Here is a 21,222-nt window from a genome sequence, read left to right on the forward strand (position 1 = left end):
AGGCTTGGTCGGGGCTTCAGTGGAGGAGGTTCCAGGCAACACATAGGAGAATAATAAAATACAAAATTACCAATCTGCTAGGCTCTGACATTGTAATACTATGATAATTTACATGGTAGATTTTTTTTTTTAAGTTGTCAAGGTTCTAAATAGCATTGGCAGCTTCTTTGAGGTATCACTGCCATCTGGCGTTGCAATTTGTAACAGGCTTGTCGTGTAGTCCGAGTACCCAGAAGAAATTTTTAAAAATTAAATAATAAAAACAAAAAAACAAACAAAGCAAAACATACTTTCTGTAAATTTAGAGGCTTTTGTTCCAAAAAATAAAAATAAGATAAAATAAAAAGACAAGCTCGTTTAAACTATTGTCGATATTTTGGAGATTGATTCGTTACCCTTAGAGAATGAGCTCCCAGACCAGAGCAGTCAATCCAGAGAAAAGGATTGATGGTCTGCAGGGCGACGGAAGTTGCCTGTATCTTCATCAATAAACTTATGGGTAAGTCGCAGCTAAAAACAAGCTGACAGTTAGCATATCTGTAAATATGTCCGCAATTCTCATTGAGTTAATAGTCTGGGTAGGAGTAAGTGAGGCAGTAAAGCTGCCTGATATGCGTTGACCGTTTTACTGTTTGATGTGAGAACTGTATCAACCCTAGCCAGCGGTCTGTTGTTAGCGTGGTTGGCTAACAGCTGCAGGTCTCTTTTCATAGAAAATACATCAACATTGAGAAAGACAGTAAGTCACCATTTAAAGGTTCAGTGCGCTTCCCCATGGCACGACCGAGAATTTACTATATTGATATTAAAGCTGCAATTTGTTGTTATTACACAACCATGAGCTGTGGCACTTTGTGTGTTTTGGTTGTTTCTTTTAGGCCTGTCTTGTGCTAAGACACACTAGACCGAAGGATTTGGGGATACTGGGTTCCATAGTAACACGGTCCTGCCCCAGCTGCCATGTCCTCCATCTCTGTGTCAACTTTCCCTGGTTGTGGGGGTGATGTTGCAGCTCCCATGGCAACCCAAGGTTCTGAGCACGCTCTATTGTCCTCAGATCGCTATGCCAGACTCATCCTCGCCCAGATGAATAAGATGCGTCTCCGCATGGACCTGTGTGATGTTGGGCTGAAGGTTGGCAGCCAGGTCTTCAGGGTCCACCGGTTGGTGCTCGCTGCCAGCAGCCCGTATTTTTCTGCTCTTTTTTCTGGGGGAATGAGGGAAGCGGATAAAGAAGAGGTGCAGATCCTTGGAGTGGAGACTGAAGTCTTTGAAATTTTGCTGGACTTCATATATTCAGGTACACATAACTCATACTATACACTTGATCTACTTTGTATTGATTTGTAACATTATCTCAATTGGACTTTTTACTGTTTCTTATCAGGAGTCATCAGTGTAACTGTTGAGAACGTTCAAGAGTTGATGGTGGCTGCAGATATGCTGCAGTTAAACGAGGTGGTGTCTATCTGTGGAGAGTTTCTCAAAGGCCAAATGGATCCATCGAACTGTGTGGGCATCTTTCAATTTCTGGAGCAGATTGGCTGCATGGACATGCTGGAGTTCACTGAGAACTACATCCATGTTCACTTTCTGGAGGTACATGAGAACAGTCATTGTTTGACATTGTTTCTTACAACTGTGGTTATTTAGTGAAACATATTCCATGAAACGAGATATACTGACTGAGGGTCAGTGCAGTAAAACACAACCAGCATTTTATTAGAACTCACACTGCAAATTATATGGTTAATGGTGACAAATTGTCCCGATCAACTGCCTTCCTTTAGGTGTGTATCACAGACGAGTTCAGGGGCCTTTCAAAGGAACAGGTGGGGAGGCTGCTACGAAGTGAAGAGCTAAGAATCGAGGATGAGTACCAGGTCTTCACTGCTGCCATGGACTGGGTTCTGCAGGATGTAGCAAAGAGGAAAAAACATGTTGTGGAGGTGTTAGAACCAGTCCGCTTCCCTCTGCTTTCCCCACAGAGACTGTTTAAGTACATAGAGGGTAAATAAATTAATAGAAAATGGATTCCCTGTTTATATTTAATGTATTCTCTGATTTATATCTAGACTTTTGTTCTAAAGGTGATTACGTGACACCTTGTCACCAACATTTGTACATTTCTATGTTGTCATTTATTAAAGGTATTACAGACTTCAGCCTGCGGGTGGCACTGCAGACACTTCTAAAAGAATACACTGAAGTCAACAAGTCTCCTAAAGAAAGTAAGATGTACAGCCAGCTGCAGCCGGCCAAGATGAGGCCCAGAAGGAAAGCCAGGAAGTACCTCTATGCCATAGGTTCTGTTTCAGATCACTACCTTCAGTATAGAAACATAACATGATGAAATTTGCTAATTGACCAGTTGAGCTTTTCTGGAGAAAAAATGCCATTTCATCTATGACCTTCACTTTTTATAATTCCGGTCAGGAGGGTACACTCGGCTGCAGGGCGGCCGCTGGAGTGACAGCCGTGCATTAAGCTGTGTGGAGCGTTTTGACACCTTCAACCAGTACTGGACCACCGTTTCTTCTTTGCACCAGGCCCGCAGTGGGTTGGGGGTCGCTGTCCTGGAGGGCATGATATATGTCGTGGGAGGTGAGGGACCTGAGGCAGTCTTTTGTTTGTTTTCAACCCCAAAAATATAGGAACCTGAATGAATCTGAAACTGAGCTTTTTTCCATCAGGGGAGAAAGACTCAATGATTTTTGACTGTACAGAGCGATACGACCCAGTGACTAAGCAGTGGGCTGCTGTGGCTTCCCTAAACTTTCCTCGCTGTGGAGTTGGTGTCTGCCCCTGTCATGGAGCGCTCTATGCACTTGGTAAATATCAAAGTAATGCCTGGCATTTTACGGTGCCACCATCAAAAGGGTTCACCAAATTCTGGAGGGACTAATCCGTTTACTGCTGCTGCTACTTAAACAGCAGTATAGAAAAGATATGGCTATATACCTGTTGGGATTGTTCCTTGGTGAAAAAGTTCTCAATAATTACATCATGAAAAATGTAGGATATTAGGCACTAAAGGTCCCCCAACTTTAAGGGCGTGGAGTGAAAGAACATAGAACATCTTGGGGAAAATTACACCTTTTTGATGTCCTGTACTCTGCTCTTTTAGGTGGTTGGGTTGGGTCTGAGATTGGGAAGACAATGGAGAGATATGATCCAGAGGAGAACAAGTGGGAGGTAATCGGCAGCATGGCAGTTCCCCGCTATTACTTTGGCTGCTGTGAGCTACAAGGTGAGTTTTCACTTCTTGTTCTTTTTTTTTTTTAGGGCAACGTCACCAATTTTCAACTAGCTTTCAATGGCTTAGTTTAGGTGGAAATGTACATTTATGCTATTAAAATTCCCTCTGACTTCTTTTATATTAAAATATTCCTCTGCTTCTAGCTAAAAACCTTCTCCAGATGACATCAACCAGAGTTTTTCCATCATTTTTTAGAGTTCAGATGATGTCATCTGGAGGAGCCCTCCAAAAGCAGGTTGACCATAATTACAAACTCTATGGTGTGAGCTCCAAGGCTAAATAATCAGAACTGAAGGTTCTTTCAAGTGATGTCATCCAGAGGCATTTTTCAGATGGAAGTAGAGAGATTTTTTAATGTAGGGAAGGCAGAGGGAAGTTTAATGACATACATTTACATGTACTACTCAAGCTAGACACAAAAGCAGCCGATTACATATCAGTGAAAGCGTCTTTTAATAAATGTAATCTGGCCCTTTTTTGGTTCATAGACAGTTTCACTCAACACTACGAATGTTGTTGAACCTCTCTTCCTGTGTTATTAGTTTATTTCATCAGTGCATGGACACAGTGAGGTAGCCAGTTAAACCAGGGCCGTTCATTAATCCAGTTTTTAATAACCAGGGTTCATTTATGTGATCGGGGGCATCAGCGATGAAGGAATGGAGCTGCGTTCGGCCGAGGTGTATGACCCCATCTCCCGCCGATGGAGTGCCCTGCCTGTTATGGTGACGCGCCGAGCCTATGTGGGTGTCGCCTGCCTCAATAACTGCATTTATGCAGTAGGTGGATGGAATGAGGCACTAGGAGCACTGGAGACTGTGGAGAAGTACTGTCTTGAAGAGGTAACATGTCACTGAAGATACTTGACATCTTTACGTCTGAGAATATGATATTTATTTGAACATTCTCATGTCTTTGGTTGTCTTTCAGGAAAAATGGATGGAAGTAGCTTCGATGTCTACTGCCCGTGCAGGTGTGTCAGTGTCAGCAGTTAACGGGCTGCTGTACGCTGTCGGTGGCAGGGCTGCCAGCAGAGACTTCTCCGCCCCAGTGACAGTGGACTCTGTGGAAATATATGACCCTCACCTGGATACTTGGACTGAGGTGGGCAACATGATCACCAGCCGCTGCGATGGAGGACTTGCTGTGCTCTGAAGCACAGGATTATTCAGTCTGTGAACATCCATATCAGCACTTGAATCATCTCAAAACTGCATAAACTAAGAAAAAGCTGCACCTTAAGACACACGTGTGTTTTTGTGTCAAGTAGGTTTTCAGATTATAATATATGCTTGTACGATACATTTTACAATAATTGAAATTTTAAATGTGACCGTGATCAACCAGACAACTGCCCAAACTCAATACTCCTAGACAACTTAACTGTTTCCTTATTTTCGATTCAGTAAATTTTTTAACAATATGAGAGTGACAACACACTTATTTTTCTCTCTTCTATATTTGAAGACAAAGACAACCTGAAAGTGAGGATATTTTTTTCACAGTGGATGAGTTCTATTTTGGATGCACCAGAGAGTTTGATTTTTTTTTTTTCTTACAGGAGTTTTGAGGGGACTGGTAATGTATAACCTACTGTTTGATTTATTTCAGTTTTTACTCAATGGAATAATTAAGGTATGTGCGTTGCCACTCTTAATTTTCAAAAACACTTGAGCATACTTGATAATGGAGCCAAATGAAACTTGGTAAATGCTTTCTGTAAAATTATGATGAACTTGACCACTGTTACACTGTGCAGTGATTGGTTTCCACTGGATTATTGTTTTATATGATACTGTAAATGTTTGTGCCTCTTTTAGTGGTATTTACACTTAACTCAAAGTGTAGACTTTTCTATCATTTGCCTCTCTAGCAGCACATTAAATGACTGCAATTTACATTTCAACCTTCTAATGTTGAGAAACACACGATAAAAGGTCATGTTTAGAAATGTGTTTACCTTGTTTGCGTGTACCACAGTGTACCATTATTCCTCTGTAAGAAACAATATTACAGAACATGATTTACATCTTTTTTTGGTTAATTTTCAGATTTTATGAAATTCATTAAAGATTTCTTTTTTTAACTAGCCTCCCTCATACATTAAGTAGTAGTGGATCAATACTATTATGACTATACATACATTTTAAAAATTTAAATTTTTATTTTAAATTAAAAGTACACATTTACAGGAGAGATTTTCTGCACTCTGCAAACAAGTACATTGCAATGGCAACACTTGCATTGTAAGATTACATTTCTCACCTCACTTGATGTGTCCTCAACACTGGGTTGTCATCAACTCTATGGTGCTCTTTCCATTAAGCTCTACATTTATACCAGTAAAGTAAAAAGGCTGGCTGGTATTATTTCTGCAAACTTCCAATACAAAATGTAATACGAAATGGCATTACGGATTGATAGTCCACATTTAAATTCCATTTTATTCTTTAGTAAAACTTTTGTATAGTCCACGTGTTTGACCATTGTCTCACATATGCACATATTTGAATATTCTCCCAAAACATTTTAGGTATGTCTTTGGATATTTTAATCTAGATCCTAAAAAAAGAAACTTCTGTGTTTATCTTGCAACATGTAAAACACTTCCCACCAATGACATAACATATTTACACATACCATGTATCTCAAATATATTAAAGGTCTGAGTTACAAGAGGATTGCTGTAGGTGGGTGTATAGTACAAACAAATTATTTTAAATTGTATTATTTTTAAGTAGTCCATGTGGGTGAAATTATAAACTTTCCTCTTCAATTAACTCGAAATCACTCTGATCTTCTTCGCAGTACAGAATTTCTTAATTATCAGTGTAGCCACCACCGAGAAGGTGGCAACCAGAGTGAGGACAGTTCTCATAGCTTTGAACCAGGCAGAATAGCCAGGCAGCAGAGTCAGATCGTAGTGCAGAGACAGACCCAATCCCATGATAACTACCAGTGCACCCTCTGTAATATTGTCCCTGCAGAGAAGTGCCAACCAAGCCAGAAGCGATGGCACCACACTGTTAGTTAAGTTCACCCAGTCTGGCTGAGCAGGACTACCGGATGGGATAGCAAACCCCCAGCGGGCACCACCAAGGAAGGACACTATAGAAGCTCCATAAACCACTTGAGCATATGCCACTTCGGGGTAAAAGGACTGTGTAGCAGCCATCAGGAGAGGAGCAGAAACGAAGGGGATTAGTCCAGAGAGACCAAGACATAGAGCTGGTTTAGGTGCCTGGGTAAGGGCCCTCAAACTGAAGCCCTTCATGGGGTTGCCTCTGTCTGAAGTGCCATGTGATTCCCTGTGGCTGAAATGTGAGGCTGGCCAGTACACAGTTCTTGTACTGAATATCCTGTTGGTGGATGTCAGCCTAGATGGCATCCAGACTGAGAAGGCCCGAAAGTGAAACATCTGTTGAATTTGTAGTATAGAGTGTGGTGTTCTGGATTTTTGCTGAATGCTTCTCCAAACTGAAACCTAAGAAGTGCAAAAACATGATGACCTCTTAATGGTATACAATGCTGTGAAATACAAATCAAAGTGCCACTTTATTAATTAGTAAGCAAGATGGATTGAACAAAAGTCCAATTGTCTCTCACTCTCAACTTACCCCAGAAATCACGCCCCTTGCAGTTGCAAATCTGAACATTTTTAAATCTGTAAAAAACAAGTAATTTATTAGTAACAAAACCATAGCACGTGTAATTTACAATTTAGGCTCAAATAAACCACCCGAGCTTACGGTGGCGCTATTAATAGTTAGCATGCAACCTCCTATGCCACTTGCAAAACGTGATGCAATACAGAGCTATCCTACTGTAACAGTCCATAAACTACTGAAATCGCTGTTAAGTAAACCATACCCTTACCCTATTTGACAATCCTATGTTTACCAAGTCCACTGCAGGCCCAATAACACAAAGCTAATAGTTTTAACATTAACTAACTAAGCTAAGGTCGTTTGTTGTCTGCTATCTTATAGGTACTCGATTAAATGCCTGCGTTCGAATATTCTTAAACAGAACGAGACTTGATCTGAAATCGATTATTTTGTCCGTCAGTGGCAGGGGCGGTATTAAGTTATATTCAAGATGACAAGTTCTCGGCGTGTGTGCTATCAAACCGTGGTCTAAAATGTTTTGGAGTTAATATTTACGAGATTTTTTCAGGTATGGGCATGTTGTTGTATTTTAATATAAAGTATTGTACAGAAGTGAAAATTTTTAGGCATTTCGTAACTAAAAACACAAAAAACCCTCAGTAAGTTGCCTAATCGTGACAGATCTTGAACGCAGCACCGTTGAGGCTGTTAGAATCTCTCAGTGCCAGCGCCAGTGGTAAGCGCTCCGAAAACCCAAACAAACATCAACTGTCATATTACTAAAGAGGTGCATAGTTGCGAAAAAGTTTGATTTCGTTAGTGTATGCGGAATTTATGTGTTGCTGAAATCCCTTTCGGTTGAAGACTATCCCGCTCAGGAGAAGGTACACGGTATCGTCATGAAATACTGCAAGTTAGCTCGCTAGCACTTAGCAAACGCTGATGAATGTGTGCTGCCGCTGCTAAGGTAGCCATTTTGAAGCCGTGTTGTTCAACGAAGACAGGTCTGTTTACCTCTTTGGATGATAGTGACAGCTATTTAAATAGACAGTTTAGGCCACTGTGAGCAAATGGAATACGTTTTTATCATGCCAAACCCAGTAACCGTACCAATCTATTTTAACAACATAGTTGTTTTGGTGCGCTAGCTACTTAATAGGCTAGGTAACGACAGCTATTAGCTAACAAATGCTACGCTAACGTTAACCTTAATGTTAGTTAACTCGACAGAGTTAGCAAGCTGCACGGGGACGACAAATCAGATAACATTATTAGTTTGTGAATACCATTAACCAGTCAGCAAACACTATGGCCGAGGTCTTCAATGCACTTTAATCCCTCACATTAACTTTAGTCTGCTACTTAGCCTAGTAAACGTACATGCAGCGTCACTCTATTCACTTGATCTGCTGCAGTGTTATGGATACACGAATTTCCCACATTCTATAATAACGTGAAATTGGGTGATTTCTAAACATAAACAATATTTGTGTGTCTCTCATTCCTGTGAGTGTTGTTTTAAATTAAAATGTTCATCGGTGCTGCACATTGCAATTCGTGGTAAACTCGTTGATATTGAGTGATTACGTAATAGTTCTGTGGGAAAACATTGGTATCTCAGAGTTTGTCTATAAATTGTTTAATTAGCTTTGGTGTTGACCTGTGTTATGGTGCATATTTGAACAATGTGTCACTGAAGCGAGATTGGTCAGATTGCAAAGCTCTGTTTCATTCAGCATTACACACACACACACACACACACACACACACACACACACACACACACACACACACACACACACACACACACACACTGTCAAGCCTGTTTAGGTGCGCAGCAGTCAGGAGAAAAGTACCGAGAAAGAAAGTACTCAAGTTATTTTTATACTGGCATAAATATTTCATTTACCAAAACAGCTTTCGGCATGAGATGCCTGTGAAATCGCAGTTAGGAGTTTTCTCTAAATATATTTGAAGTGTCAGACGGAGTTTCTTTTGCAGGTCTTGGTTGTCTTGAATTGGAAATTAGTTTATGGTTTAATAAGGGTCTTCAGTAGAGGATGTCATTTTTAAAAAAAATAATGTCAGACATCCTATGTAGCTAAAGGTGTAGAAATATGAAGGGAGAAGTAGCTTTTAGTTTGTCTTTATCTTGGAATCCCTAATTAAACGCAATTGCCAGTTAACTGCATACACTTACTTATACTTCATCTGTTTAATAGAGATGTTTTTTAATGTTATTTTGGACCTATTGCTTATATTATAATTATTTTGTTTTGTTTTCCTAATTTTGTACAATGTTTTATTCACTTGGTGTCTATCAATATGGTAAGATAAATTATCAGAAAACAGCTTATACTAATACCATTTTTCTTTAATGCAGGTCCAGTCTGTTCTTGTACAGATACACATGAACAATCTGCACTGAAACTTCCTGTGTGCGGTGGAAAGAGCTCATTTAAGAAGGAAAGGCCAACTTGGCAAAACTTGGTCTCACTATTGGTCAACTCTCATTCTTACCCCAGAGAAAAATAAGTACATCGAGCTGTCAAGGATTTTTTTGGGGGGGCACATTTAATTGTTAAAGAACTCTCGTGCATCATATTTTACAAAGACCTTTTGATTCTAGGAAGATTGTTTATCTTTGCGCTTGCATATCTATGAAATCAAAGCTGTACCATATATCTGCTTTAATCAGAAAACCTCAGCTAATTAAATGGGCATCCTACAAATGTGATATTAAAACGTATAAAGATAAAAACATTACAATGCACCACCCAGCAGCATCTCTCTCTCACTAACCAAAACTGAAAATGACTGCCATGTAACATAGGGCTTTACTTCCTTTATTGTCATGTGACTTCAGGTCTTTGAGCATTACTTTCTTCACAGTCAGTCTTTTTTCACCACTTTAATGAGGTGAGCAGAGGTTTTTAGTGTCCTCTATTGCCAATAAAAGACTGTCTCTGAACACATGTTTCTTTTCTACACGCGTTTCAGTAGATCTTAAAATGATTCGGTAAACGGTGAGTCAACCAAAAGCATACTGGCACACAGTGTGGCAGGAAAAAACCTGTCTCTTCCCTTCATCTGGTGTCAAAGTGGAACTGCTACACAAACTGCTGCCCGTGTGTGAAGGCAGACAACTTTCACAGACTGTTTCTTTGTACTAATACGAAGACAACCTGGCTCTTCCTCACCATTGGGACAAATCACCAGTCAAATTAGTTCTTTTGCCAATCTGCTTCAATTCCATCCAGGTTAAGACAATAAGACTATTAGAGCAAATGGTTCAAAAAAACTGGTAAAAAATTCAATCTGCTTGGGGGGAAAAAAGTCACCTGGACTGGAAACGGCAGTGCACATTATTCATCAGAAACGTGACCGGTACATGAGCTGCTTGGGAGTCTGGTTCGAAAAGGAAAATTGGCCTCTCATTGACCCACCTGCACTTCTGCTTTAAAATCCAGTTCTTGCTTGGCCAGTTCTCTGGATTGCCATTCCATATTGTTCCTGCAACCCTTTGACAAATTTATCAGCGTTTCAACCTGGACGAAGGGGCCTGCCTCTGGGGAAAAGGGGCTGTGCTGTCCTGGCAGAGGTGGAGAGCAGATTGTCAGCGTGCTACTCCCCGTCTGTCAGATCTCACACACTGTGGTCAGTGCCAACAGGCCTGAGGAACCAAGCCCAGTTGGACCGAGAGGAGGCAGAGGACTTCAGAGCCACAGACTCTGGGGTAATGATAAAGTTTCACCTGACTGACTTGGCTAGGACAGACATGCATAAATGTGCTCAACAAGCATGAAATTAATTGCTTTACTGTGGTCAATTACAAGTTGGCATTTAGTGGGTAATGGGTGTTCATTTTCTACCTTATACACACAAAAATGGCATTGAAGTAAAATTGCAAAGTTTAGCAATAAAAAAGGGGAGGATGTATGAATTTATCTTAACAGTATTATACAGATTTTTCCATGCTCAGGCTGTCAACAACTCATCAGCTTTACCAGCACAGCTTTGTTGTTAACTGCTAAGAATAGGTCTATTTTTGACTTGTCTTGTGGGAGACCTTTAATCTGTGAATTCCTAAATAACAAAACAAAGTAGACAAAAACACTTTAAAGAAATGACAGGAAATCAAAGATACATGGATATAAAAAGGAGAATGCTTTAGTGTCAGATTTATTTGTCTTGTACTTAAATTGTCAGAATTTAAAATGTATTTACTGTTGTCCATGCCTTTTGTTAGATCCTGGCCATGAGGTTTGATGCCTCGATCCACTGACCGGAAACACTGGACCTAAATGGCGCAGCATGACTTTGTCCCTGCCTGGCTTAACTTCTCCACACCCCAGCCTGCCAAGGTGTGTATGTGTGTCTCATCCCTTGTCTTGTATTTGTTTGTGTGTGTGAAAGGCGATGACAAGGGGAAAAAAAGATGATTGAGATATAAAAAGGTAGTATAAGGAAATATAAGTATTGAAGTTGCATCTTTTCATGAGTGTGTGTCTGTACACCTAAATGTGCCTGTGTGTAGTCTGTGACGAGTCACCCTCTGCAGAAAGTGACAGTGCAGTCAGTGCATGGTTCAACAGAGGGTCAGCTAGACATTGTGCACTGTTATGAGAACCTGATCTTAAAGAAGAGTAAATAAGTTTAAATAGCATCAGTTGACAGCTCAGTGTAACAGCAGACTAGCTTTATGTAATATTTGCATTTAAGTTTAACTCTACATGGGCTTTTCTGTAAGGGCAAAACTTCAGGCTCTTGCTGTTAAACTGGATTGGTTGTGATTAAAGGAAGAATCAGATTCCTGGTGGGACTGAATTCATGTTTTCACAGTACAATTAGACAAAAATAAAAATACAAATTAAATGCTGATATGTGACTGGGGATTTTGGTTTTCTACTACATACACACCGCCATATAACTGTGAAGTGATGCAGTTTTCTGATCTTAGTTAAGTGCTGTAGCCAAATAAAATAGACAGCAAACAATCCAACTGCTCTGCCATCATATCCACATTATCAGTTACTTAACTGAATAGCAATTAAATTACCATTATCACTGCCCTCGAAAGTCGATAAGATGAATCACCTGTCAGATGGTGTGTCAGTCTACTAAGATTGTTCAAATAATTTTGTGGTCAGTGTGTATCAGCCTACAATAACAGTAGAGATCAGAAGTACAAGCGAAAAAAATTCCTCAAATAAGGAATTCTAAATAAGATGATGTTAACCCATCCATCCTTCTATACCACCTATCCTATTAGGGTCACATGACCAGTAGCTGGAGTTTACATCACCCCTAAGACCATGAGTTACTGGACATGTTGCCAATCTGTCTCTGGTTACATTCCTGTTTATACCTATGGAGAGATTTAGAGTCACCAGCTATTCTAACTTGTCCATGAACTATGGGAGGAAACGCAAACAAAGGGAGGACCTGCAAACTTCATGGCCCAGCCGATAGGTGGATTTTATCAGCATCCCCCTACTGTAGCTGTGAGGTGGCAGTGCTAAACACCTAACCACCATGCTCCTAGAAACCATAAAAATGTGTTTATAATCTAGCAGAGCTAGCTTGCATGCTCGCTCTAAGGAAATCCGTGTGACAACATTCAGTGTCGGTTAACTAAAAAGCTGACACCTGAGGTAGAGTAAACTAGGTGAGGTGTAACAACGGCCCTGTCAGGAATTGCAGAGGATAAGATTTTAGTTCTCAAGCCCGCTGTCACTCTGAGTTACTGTCACAGGACATTAATAAGCTACTTTTTTGTCTGCCACTCTGCCTTGATCATGAATATGAAGAGCCTCTACCTGCACTTGTGCAAGGATGACAATGCAGCTTACTGTGAATGTGACAGGAGGTGAGAGCTGACAGGGAGACTTCAGTGCAGTATACAAATATCACCCACAACGGTAACACTACCTGCCGGTTTTATTATACAAATATTAGATATTTTTGTGAAAATAATATGAACTAATAAAGGCTCCTTTATTATTATGGGCTAACCACCTGTCCCCACATAAAGCAGTTAAGCTCCACCTTTACAAACAGTGATCTTTGACCCCTATTTGTTTTTATTAATTACTGTATATGTTTTGCCATAATTACTAAAATCGCCAGTGTTTAGAATACATTGTTTTCCTTGTGGACTACTTTTACTTTAAGTAAAATGTAAATAGTCTGAGTAAAGGTAAAATCTTGAGTAAAAATTTGAAATGATACTTTTAGGCCAATACTTTTACTTAAATATTGAGTTTGTATACTTCTATCTCTGCACACAGTGTATCACCTTTTGCTGCATATGGGGATATGGAGCTTCACACTCTTCAGAGTGGCTATGCTGACCCTTGTCCTTAATGACATTAAGACCACCAGTTTTACTGTTGTCAATGACTAGTGTATATAACAGGATGCAAACCACACGATCTGTGCTTTAACAAACGTGCATTGTTACTTGTGTTGAACATGCCATTGATACTTGCCATTGTTTCCCATGTTTAAGATAAATATAAAAAAGCCCATAAAAGCCTGATGTAAACAGAAATACAGATGTGCTGTCTGTCTCGCTACTCAGACAAATCCGCGTAAAAGCCTGACATGTCAACTATTTACATAGGTTGTAATTCAAATCTTGGGTCACATGCAGCTGTATGGAATTTTAAATGCTCAAGTGTATGTTCCTGTACCTCTGTTGCATTTAACCATGTTATTGTGGCCTAAATCATCAGGGAAACTACTGTAGGTAGATTTTCTGATTACCAGTCTACATGGGAGAAAAACAAATATAGTAAAGTGTTGGTATTGAACAGTCAGATGATGTCCCTGAGTCAGGGACAGTCCTATTCTCAATTCCAATTAAGTCTGGTTGTGATTGCTTTCATTTTCAGTTTTAGCAAGGATTAGTTAAGTGGCTGTTTAACATCACCATATATGTTAATATTGAAGCAGTGTTTGTCAGTGATAGTTTAATGAAATAAGACATTTTGATGGGAAATAACAGGCAAATCGACCAGGTAAAAGTTTTTCTTCCACGCTTTCCATTATTTTCTAGTATCAAAGCACCTCAAATAAGAATCTAAAAACTTTTTATCGCTAAGTGCAGTTAAGAAAACGTAACAGTTCTAGGAATTTGTCTTGGTGACAGGTGCAAACACAGAATCTAAAATATAAGGTTAAAAACCAAATGTGTGACACACAACATATATGAAATATGTAAACAACAGAAAAGAGAGAGTTTCTCCTAATTTTCTGTTACTGTATTTTACTATGTACAGAAGAAGTGAGTGTGTAGTGGGAAGTGGTGCAACTTAAAAAGTGAGTGACTGACCCCGTAGTATTATGACCAATGTAACGCTGACAATAAGCAGTGAAACAAATGGGAGACTGTTTTATTAACATAAGGATGTTTTAGTTAAATAAGAACATTTATTGAAGGCTCCAGCTAGTCAGCCAAGCTGTTATATGTTATGGTAAATAGAATAGCAAGGGTTGCTGGAAGCCAATTTAAGACAAAAATTAGTGAACAGCACTTGTCCTGCTGACACAAAGCTTTGCCTGTCATTTGTCTCCAGGGATTAGTAGGCATTCGATGCAAGTGGAGCAGCTATGATTTATTCTTTTACTGTAGGTTGTTTGTTTATTATTTGGTTAGGTGTTGTGTGTGTTGTGTTACAGCAGCTCCCTAAGATGATTCTTGGGTATAGGCTGAAGAACAGTCTAATTTGATTTTTGAACCTAAGCTGGTGACCTGGATATGATTCAGATACAACTGAGCATTTGAAGTCAAACACACAGCTGTGTCAGTGCTGTATCTTAAAGATTTATCGTTTTTTCTCACCAGCTCCAACAGCTGCAGCACATTTTATGATGGATCATCCCAAGACAGTTTTCTGGTCCTATTATGTCTGTTCACTTTTGTTTGCCCAGAACAAAGCCCTGCATTTACCTTTTCACTTAGATGTGTAAGAGAGGAACTCAAAGCATGGGAAGGATTTATGCTAATCTAGATTTCTACATAAGTTTAATTTGTCAGTTTTCTTATCAGTTTAATTTGGGAGAAAAAAATAATTGCCCACCTTTTAAGTTCTATTATGACTAACATTGTCACCCTCATGTCCTCATTTAGTCCCCTGCTGCCAACCTTGACAAACAAGGTGAGCCTCACCACCACAGAGACGGCAGAACCGCTGTAAGCCGCCGCCGCCATAACTCCTCTGATGGCTTCTTTAACAATGACTCCCTGCGTGCTCCAGCAGGTAAGAGTGACAGTTGCCATGCTTTGGTTGATTCTGGCTTTGTTGTTGTTGTTGTTGTAAAATTTAACTTTAAAAAAAGAATATGAGCAAAAGAACAAAATGAGTAGCACAGTGCATACGCTGGATTGGTTCAGTTATGATCCAGGTATAATGCATTACCTTGCGTAAATATGTGGATGGTGGAAGGAAAACAACTTCTACTGAAAGACATTTCTGTGGTGGAGATGAACATAATTGAGGCCACAGTGGTGCTGTATTGTAAGCAACAGACAGATGGCGTTGGAGTCCTTTTCCCAGTTGAGTCTTCTTGTAATATGGCATGAATATACATTTACGCCATACACATGTCCATTCTCTCTAAAATAATTGCTGTACCCTGCACTTGACAGTGTTTTTCTGCTGATGCTTAATTATATAGTACTATGTGTGAACTAATTGTGTCCTATGTGAAATAGATGCCAAAGAGTCCCAGTAAATAAGAAAAAAGAGAATCATATACTTTTAACAACATATTGCCCAAACTCTTGTGACTTCCACACGTTTTAGTGGCTATTTCTTGCATGGGAAGTTGATGGGCTTACCTTAAACCAATGTACAAGCTAATGCCAATTTAAAGCATTTGGGGCAGCATTATTCAAAATGTGTCATTAACATGTTTTGGAATTAAGAAATATGTAACCCAATGGAACACACTATGTGGTTGATGGGCTTTTAAATTGTTTTTGGAAAGGAGGAGGTCTCTGGCACAGATAATACAGGCTGCAGACTAATAGGCTTAACATGAATAGAGGGCATTTCTGTTTTTTGTGTCTGTATGGACAATACAGTAATTTAGAAAATATTAAAACTTATCCTAATAAATTAAAGGGTCCTTGTGAGCAATACTTACGTGTGCATTTTCTTTCTTTCATAAGCATTTCTCATACTACATATTTACTTGCAGTCATCTTGCACGTAAATATGCCTCTGCTTTTCCACTGTAACACATAATTATCATGTTACCATTACTAAAAAGGCAGTGGAATACTGTGACACTATCAGTAAGAACTTATAACGCATTGTTGCTTGTGTACAAACAAAAGAAAACAGGTACCCACTCATAGAAACACTGTTTTGTAATGCTAATACAGCTCAGACACTACATGAAGGTTATAATGTAAAATTCAAAACATACTGAAAGTCTTTACTAGCTCAGTAAGTTTTAGAAACGCTGCCTCTTTTAGTTAACTAGAGATAACAGATCTTTGTGTTTAAAAGATTAGAATAAACCTCATCATAAGGTTTCCTATAGCAACATGATCCATATTTTTCAGCGTACTTCTCCTGTAGTGAATAATCTATCCCGTTAGTGAATTCAAAGTCTCTGTACCAAAATTCTTTGGCATATAAGGGAAACCTGTCTTGTCAAAATGGAATTTCTCTGGCATTCTCCATAATGAAATGTTCTTACATCTGCTGTATTTGTGCTCTTTCCTGGAGGTGACGGATGGCAGCAGCCGTCTTTGCTTCTGAGGCACGACTCTGTGGATTCGGGGGTGGCCAAAGGAGGACATGGTGGGCTGGCAGGAGGCTCATGCTGGAAGGAAACTCCAAACTGGCATGGAGCTCCACGGGGTGCCCAGGACAGTCACCACCACCAGGGCCGCCACCCCAAACGAGGAGGAGGCGACAGGGACAGGCAGGGGGGTCACCGGCAGCGCAATGGTAACTTCCATCCCCGCAAGGCAACCTCGTATCAAGACAAGTTCTCGAATGAGGAGCGCAAAGAGAACAAGGATGACAAGCTGAAGTTTGTGGAGGAGGACTTTGTGAGTAGATGACCTTTGCTTTTTAACCTTAAAGCGTGGCAAGAACGTTGACATAGTTCCATACCACTACTCTTTCTATTACTGCCGTAATCTCCTGTGAATGCTGGAGCATAATGTGTGTATCGCCACGCAGTTTTACATTTCTACAGTTTTTTTTTAATGCTACTATTTAGTGTTCCATCTCCTCGAGGCAAAACAGTTGACCTTCAATTCTGCTTATTTTCTACTTTATCATTTTTTAAAAACTTTTATAGTAAACATTTTAGCTTTTTTAGCAAAAGCAAAACATTCAGCTATTTTTAAATAGTTCATCTGCAATTAAGCCTTCAGCAAAAGTAAACATTTCAGCTCTGTTAAAAATTAATTTCAGCGCTGAAGCATTCACATTTTCGTTTTGAGAAATATTTTTCTAGTTAGTCATTATTAATAATAATAATATTACTTTGGCCTTTTAAACATTATTTGTTGCTTAACTACTTTGGCATACTTTCAGCTAGAAACACAGTTCAAACTTCAAGGACATTATTGCTTGTATATGGCTTTTTAAATATCTTTTTTTTATACTTTTAAAAGTGGTGATGTGACGTCATCAATGATGTCACATAATTGCCTTTGAGGTTTTTGCCTTTGAAGTTTTTTTTAGGCTCTCTGGCTTTGAAGTTTGCCCAACTAGTGTATTTCAGGAAGCAACATTTCGTTTCCTATTTCAGCAGCAAATTTTGTCAGCTTTGCTTGTAAAATCCTTTCAGCACCGAAGCATTCACATTGCATTTTGTCTTTGGCAATGCTTGTTCGTGTTGGAAATGCTTTTTCTAGTTTCTAATAGTACTAGTATATTACAAGTGTCCTTGTACTGACCCAGTCGGTCAGTATTAGTACCAGTATCAGTAACAAAATGCTCAGATTCCTGAATGATAACATATCTTGAAAATACAAAATCTGAACACTCAATGTTTGACCTTTAGCCTTCCCTCAACCCTGAAACAACTGGAAAGCCTGGGACTCAGATACGACCAGTGGCTCCCCATGCTGGAGTGTGGGGTAAGATTAGTGTTGACACAAATTTTTGAATTAAACGAAATGTTTAATAGTTCAACTTCTGTTTAGCAGTTTGATTTAAAACTTCATATCTAATTTTCCTGTTTGTTTTCCAGAAAATCCTCCTAGTGGCAAACAGATGGTGTCTAAAATGATGGTCATCAAGAAGGTTTCCAAGGAGGACCCCAGCACTGCCTTCTCGGCAGGGTTTGCCACTGCTGGTGCCCTGCCCACCAACGGCAGCAAAGTTCCCATCACAGGCTCCAGCGTCTACAAGAACCTGGTCCCAAAACCTGCTGTGGCCCCCACCAAAGTAGGAGTCACTCTCGTATGTTACTATTTATTAACTGAGATATTAATAATAATAATAATAATAATAATAAAGATTAGGATGTTTTTGTTGTTATTATTATGATTCCATTCCACTTTTTGTAAGTTTTTTTTTTTTGTTTGTTTGTTTTGTTTGCTACACTACTTTGGCATACTTTCAGCTAGAAACACTTTTCCAACTTCAAAATGTTCAGCTTATAAAGGACATTATTGCTTGTATAGGGGCTTTTTCTTTTATACTTTCTACATCTTATAATTCCCTTTGATGTTTTTAAGGCTAACTGGCTTTGAAGGTTTCCTAACAGTTCAGCTTTTTTCAGCTTTGCTTGGTAAATCCCTTCAGTGCCAAAGCATTCACAGTGCATTTTCTCTTTGGAAATGCTTTTTTTTTTTTTTTTAGTTGGGTTTTAAGTTAATATTACATAAATAGAAATAAAGCTTTGCCCTACTGTTCCCACCTACAGTATTTGTGTGCTGATGCTTTGTACTTAGAGCACCCAGTGGAAAACCGGTGGTAGAGAGATCGCTAAGTCTGGCCTCCACATGCCAGGCCGTGATTTAGTCTTCACCAGCCCAGTCTCTGCAGCCAAACCCAGCACCCCAGTTAATGCACCACAGCACAACACACCGAAAGAGGTGGGAACGACCATATAAGCAACAAACATTTAGGAATTGTTTAACCCAACCGAGACCTTTTTGTTTTTTTATTATTATTATTATTATTATTATTTAAATTTATATAATTTATTCATAACCTTTAGTAACATAGTAAATTGCACTGCAAGCAAGCAGGTAGAACTTGTTTTAAACTATTTCTGATAATGTAGCTTTTTTAATGCATGATGTAGCAAGCCCTTCCTCTGTGTACTAAATGACTGGTTTTATCTAAACATAGTCATTATGTGTTGGTGTGGTTGCTGACTGAGATGCTTACTCATTTGTGCACATTCTGTATTCTCTTTAGTGAACGAAATAACTTTAGTTGCATGTATGAATCTCCTGCAAATGCCATAGTCCAAAAATATATATTACAGAACACATTTCAGACAGTTACAGACAGTACATTTCATACAGTAACCTATCACCATTTTGAATTTTGACTGTCCTAACAGTTTTAGTAGCTCATACTGATATTTCACTTAAACAAAAAAAAAAACATTTGTCATAAGGTTTCATGATTTCTCCCATGTCATTGTGCCATCACACCTGCAGCACCCTTCCAGCACGACTCCTCCCATAGACATTGCCCCGTCGAGGCTAAAGCTAATGCGCCGTGGTCCCGACCGCAAGAGCGAGTTCCTGCGAGCTCTGAAGGACGAAGGCACCGGAGAGCTGATGACAAGCAGCAGCCCAGGAACATCAGGAGAGGTGGGCAGGAGTTTGACTTATTTTTGTAAACCTTCACACTGCAGTTTCATTCAATGACGGATGACCCAATTAAGAGAGTGCTTTTGTGTACTGTAACAGCACATGTCGTCTGGTCTTTGTAGTATTGTTTTTGCTCCACTTGTGACTGTGTGAGGCTGCTTGCCAAAACATTTAAGTGTTTTGTTCCTTTGTGAATGTTCTCAGGGTGAAAGCAGCACCCCAGAGCCCAAACCCTACAGTGAGGAAGTATGCCATGAGAATGGTCTGTCCTACTCCCTCAGTGACTCAGATACCGAACACCTGTCCAGCTCCCTTGAGGCAGAGCACAGGTGTGACACACGCACACGCACACACGCACACACGCACACTTAGACACACAGTCAACTGAGCAGAAAATGACTGTCTATTTAGGTTGCTGAAGGCCATGGGCTGGCAGGAGTACCCAGAAAATGATGACAACTTCCTGCCTTTGACAGAGGATGAGATGAGAGAGTTCCAGACTAAAACTGAACAGGTGAGACCTGAGATGAAAAGTACAAATTAATTTGAGCCGTTTTACTCAGAGTGGACACACTATTATTTTAGAGTTTAGTCTAGTTTTGCATTAAACGTGATATAAAAATGAAATACCATCTAATTCACACACTTGTCTTTGAGCAGCTGAAGAGGAACGGCATGCAGAGGAATGGGGTCCTCCCAAGGGCCCGGGGTGTTACCCTCCACTTCACCCCCTGGAGGAGTGTGGGGGAGGCGCACGTAGAAGAGGGCTCAGAGTCCGAAACCAGTAGCAGCAGCCAGACTTCTGACGACGACGACTGCATCAAATCCTAACGTGGCTTTATGGAACAAAGAGGAAAAAAACAACACAACAACCAACACCACATCCCAGCAAGCAATCCCTCTCTTCCTCTCTCATCTTTGTTTTTAGAGCACCATTTTGAATTACTATCGTTTTGATTTTCTTTTATTTTTTCTTTTTGGTCGTTCTTGCACAAGGGAAAAACCAATCATATCCCAGTGAAGGGGGAGATTCCTGCTCTGCCAGACGTCATTTTCCCTGCGTCTCCTCCTTCACTGCAGCTCCTGCCCTCTTTGACTCCTCTTCCCCTTCCCCTCCTCCTTTTTCTTCCTCGCTTTGTGGAACTGAAGTGTTCATCAAGAAAAGAAGGGCAATGAATGCACACTTGATTCTGCTTTAAACAGACTAACTCATTTCATTGATGATGCTGATGACACATTATTAATGATATTAATAAAAATTGGTTCCTGACAAGCTGATAAGTTTCAATATGAATGTGGCTACTGTGGTGTTTTGAGTCTACATGTAATGCAGTGACTCCCACACTGCTTCTTGGGCAAATTGTTTCCTGCCTTATCTGCGCAATAATGAACTTGCATTAAAATAAGTTCAGCTGTGCAGCAGCTACATGTCTTCCTTTGCCAGGAACAACTAGAGCAGCTTTTTCCACTGATAATATAATTTGGAGATCATTTGTATTTACACTGAGGCCGCGTTGGGTCTACAAAAGCCACTTGGGCCGGAAAAA

General features: G+C 39.8%; 3 protein-coding genes across 12 annotated transcripts; 2 read left to right on the forward strand and 1 right to left on the reverse strand.

Annotated features, from left to right (window-relative positions):
* Nucleotides 1-402: 402 nt before the first annotated feature.
* ipp (intracisternal A particle-promoted polypeptide) lies at nucleotides 403-5,343 on the forward strand. 3 transcript variants are annotated; one of them, XM_067473828.1, is made up of 10 exons: nucleotides 403-499; nucleotides 879-1,300; nucleotides 1,388-1,599; nucleotides 1,791-2,010; nucleotides 2,151-2,306; nucleotides 2,437-2,604; nucleotides 2,694-2,831; nucleotides 3,128-3,250; nucleotides 3,881-4,101; nucleotides 4,190-5,343. In XM_067473828.1, the coding sequence occupies exons 2-10, from the start codon at nucleotides 961-963 to the stop codon at nucleotides 4,412-4,414; spliced, it is 1,803 nt and encodes a 600-aa protein (XP_067329929.1). In that variant the 5' UTR covers nucleotides 403-499; nucleotides 879-960; the 3' UTR covers nucleotides 4,415-5,343. The 3 variants fall into 3 exon arrangements, with proteins under 3 accessions (XP_067329929.1, XP_067329931.1, XP_067329930.1); XM_067473830.1 differs by having other exon boundaries at nucleotides 423-499; nucleotides 1,058-1,300; XM_067473829.1 differs by lacking the exon at nucleotides 403-499 and adding an exon at nucleotides 506-739.
* A 56-nt stretch (nucleotides 5,344-5,399) lies between these two features.
* On the reverse strand, nucleotides 5,400-7,293 carry LOC137098066 (transmembrane protein 69-like). The gene is made up of 3 exons (XM_067473843.1): nucleotides 7,136-7,293; nucleotides 6,877-6,923; nucleotides 5,400-6,743 (listed from the first exon to the last, which is right to left on the reverse strand). Exons 2-3 carry the CDS (start codon nucleotides 6,913-6,915, stop codon nucleotides 6,036-6,038), a joined length of 747 nt encoding a protein of 248 aa, XP_067329944.1. The 5' UTR covers nucleotides 6,916-6,923; nucleotides 7,136-7,293; the 3' UTR covers nucleotides 5,400-6,035.
* Nucleotides 7,294-7,415: 122 nt separating this feature from the next.
* Nucleotides 7,416-20,969, forward strand: gpbp1l1 (GC-rich promoter binding protein 1-like 1). 8 transcript variants are annotated; one of them, XM_067473838.1, is made up of 12 exons: nucleotides 7,416-7,435; nucleotides 9,251-10,603; nucleotides 11,117-11,231; nucleotides 15,002-15,131; nucleotides 16,611-16,939; nucleotides 17,905-17,980; nucleotides 18,094-18,305; nucleotides 18,800-18,943; nucleotides 19,520-19,675; nucleotides 19,880-20,004; nucleotides 20,087-20,189; nucleotides 20,336-20,969. In XM_067473838.1, the coding sequence occupies exons 3-12, from the start codon at nucleotides 11,172-11,174 to the stop codon at nucleotides 20,504-20,506; spliced, it is 1,506 nt and encodes a 501-aa protein (XP_067329939.1). In that variant the 5' UTR covers nucleotides 7,416-7,435; nucleotides 9,251-10,603; nucleotides 11,117-11,171; the 3' UTR covers nucleotides 20,507-20,969. The 8 variants fall into 8 exon arrangements, with proteins under 8 accessions (XP_067329939.1, XP_067329937.1, XP_067329936.1 ...); XM_067473836.1 differs by lacking the exon at nucleotides 7,416-7,435 and adding an exon at nucleotides 7,502-7,603; XM_067473835.1 differs by lacking the exon at nucleotides 7,416-7,435 and adding an exon at nucleotides 7,610-7,751.
* Nucleotides 20,970-21,222: the final 253 nt, after the last annotated feature.

The sequence above is a fragment of the Channa argus genome, chromosome 14, assembly GCF_033026475.1.
Source record: "Channa argus isolate prfri chromosome 14, Channa argus male v1.0, whole genome shotgun sequence".
NCBI lineage: Eukaryota > Metazoa > Chordata > Actinopteri > Anabantiformes > Channidae > Channa > Channa argus.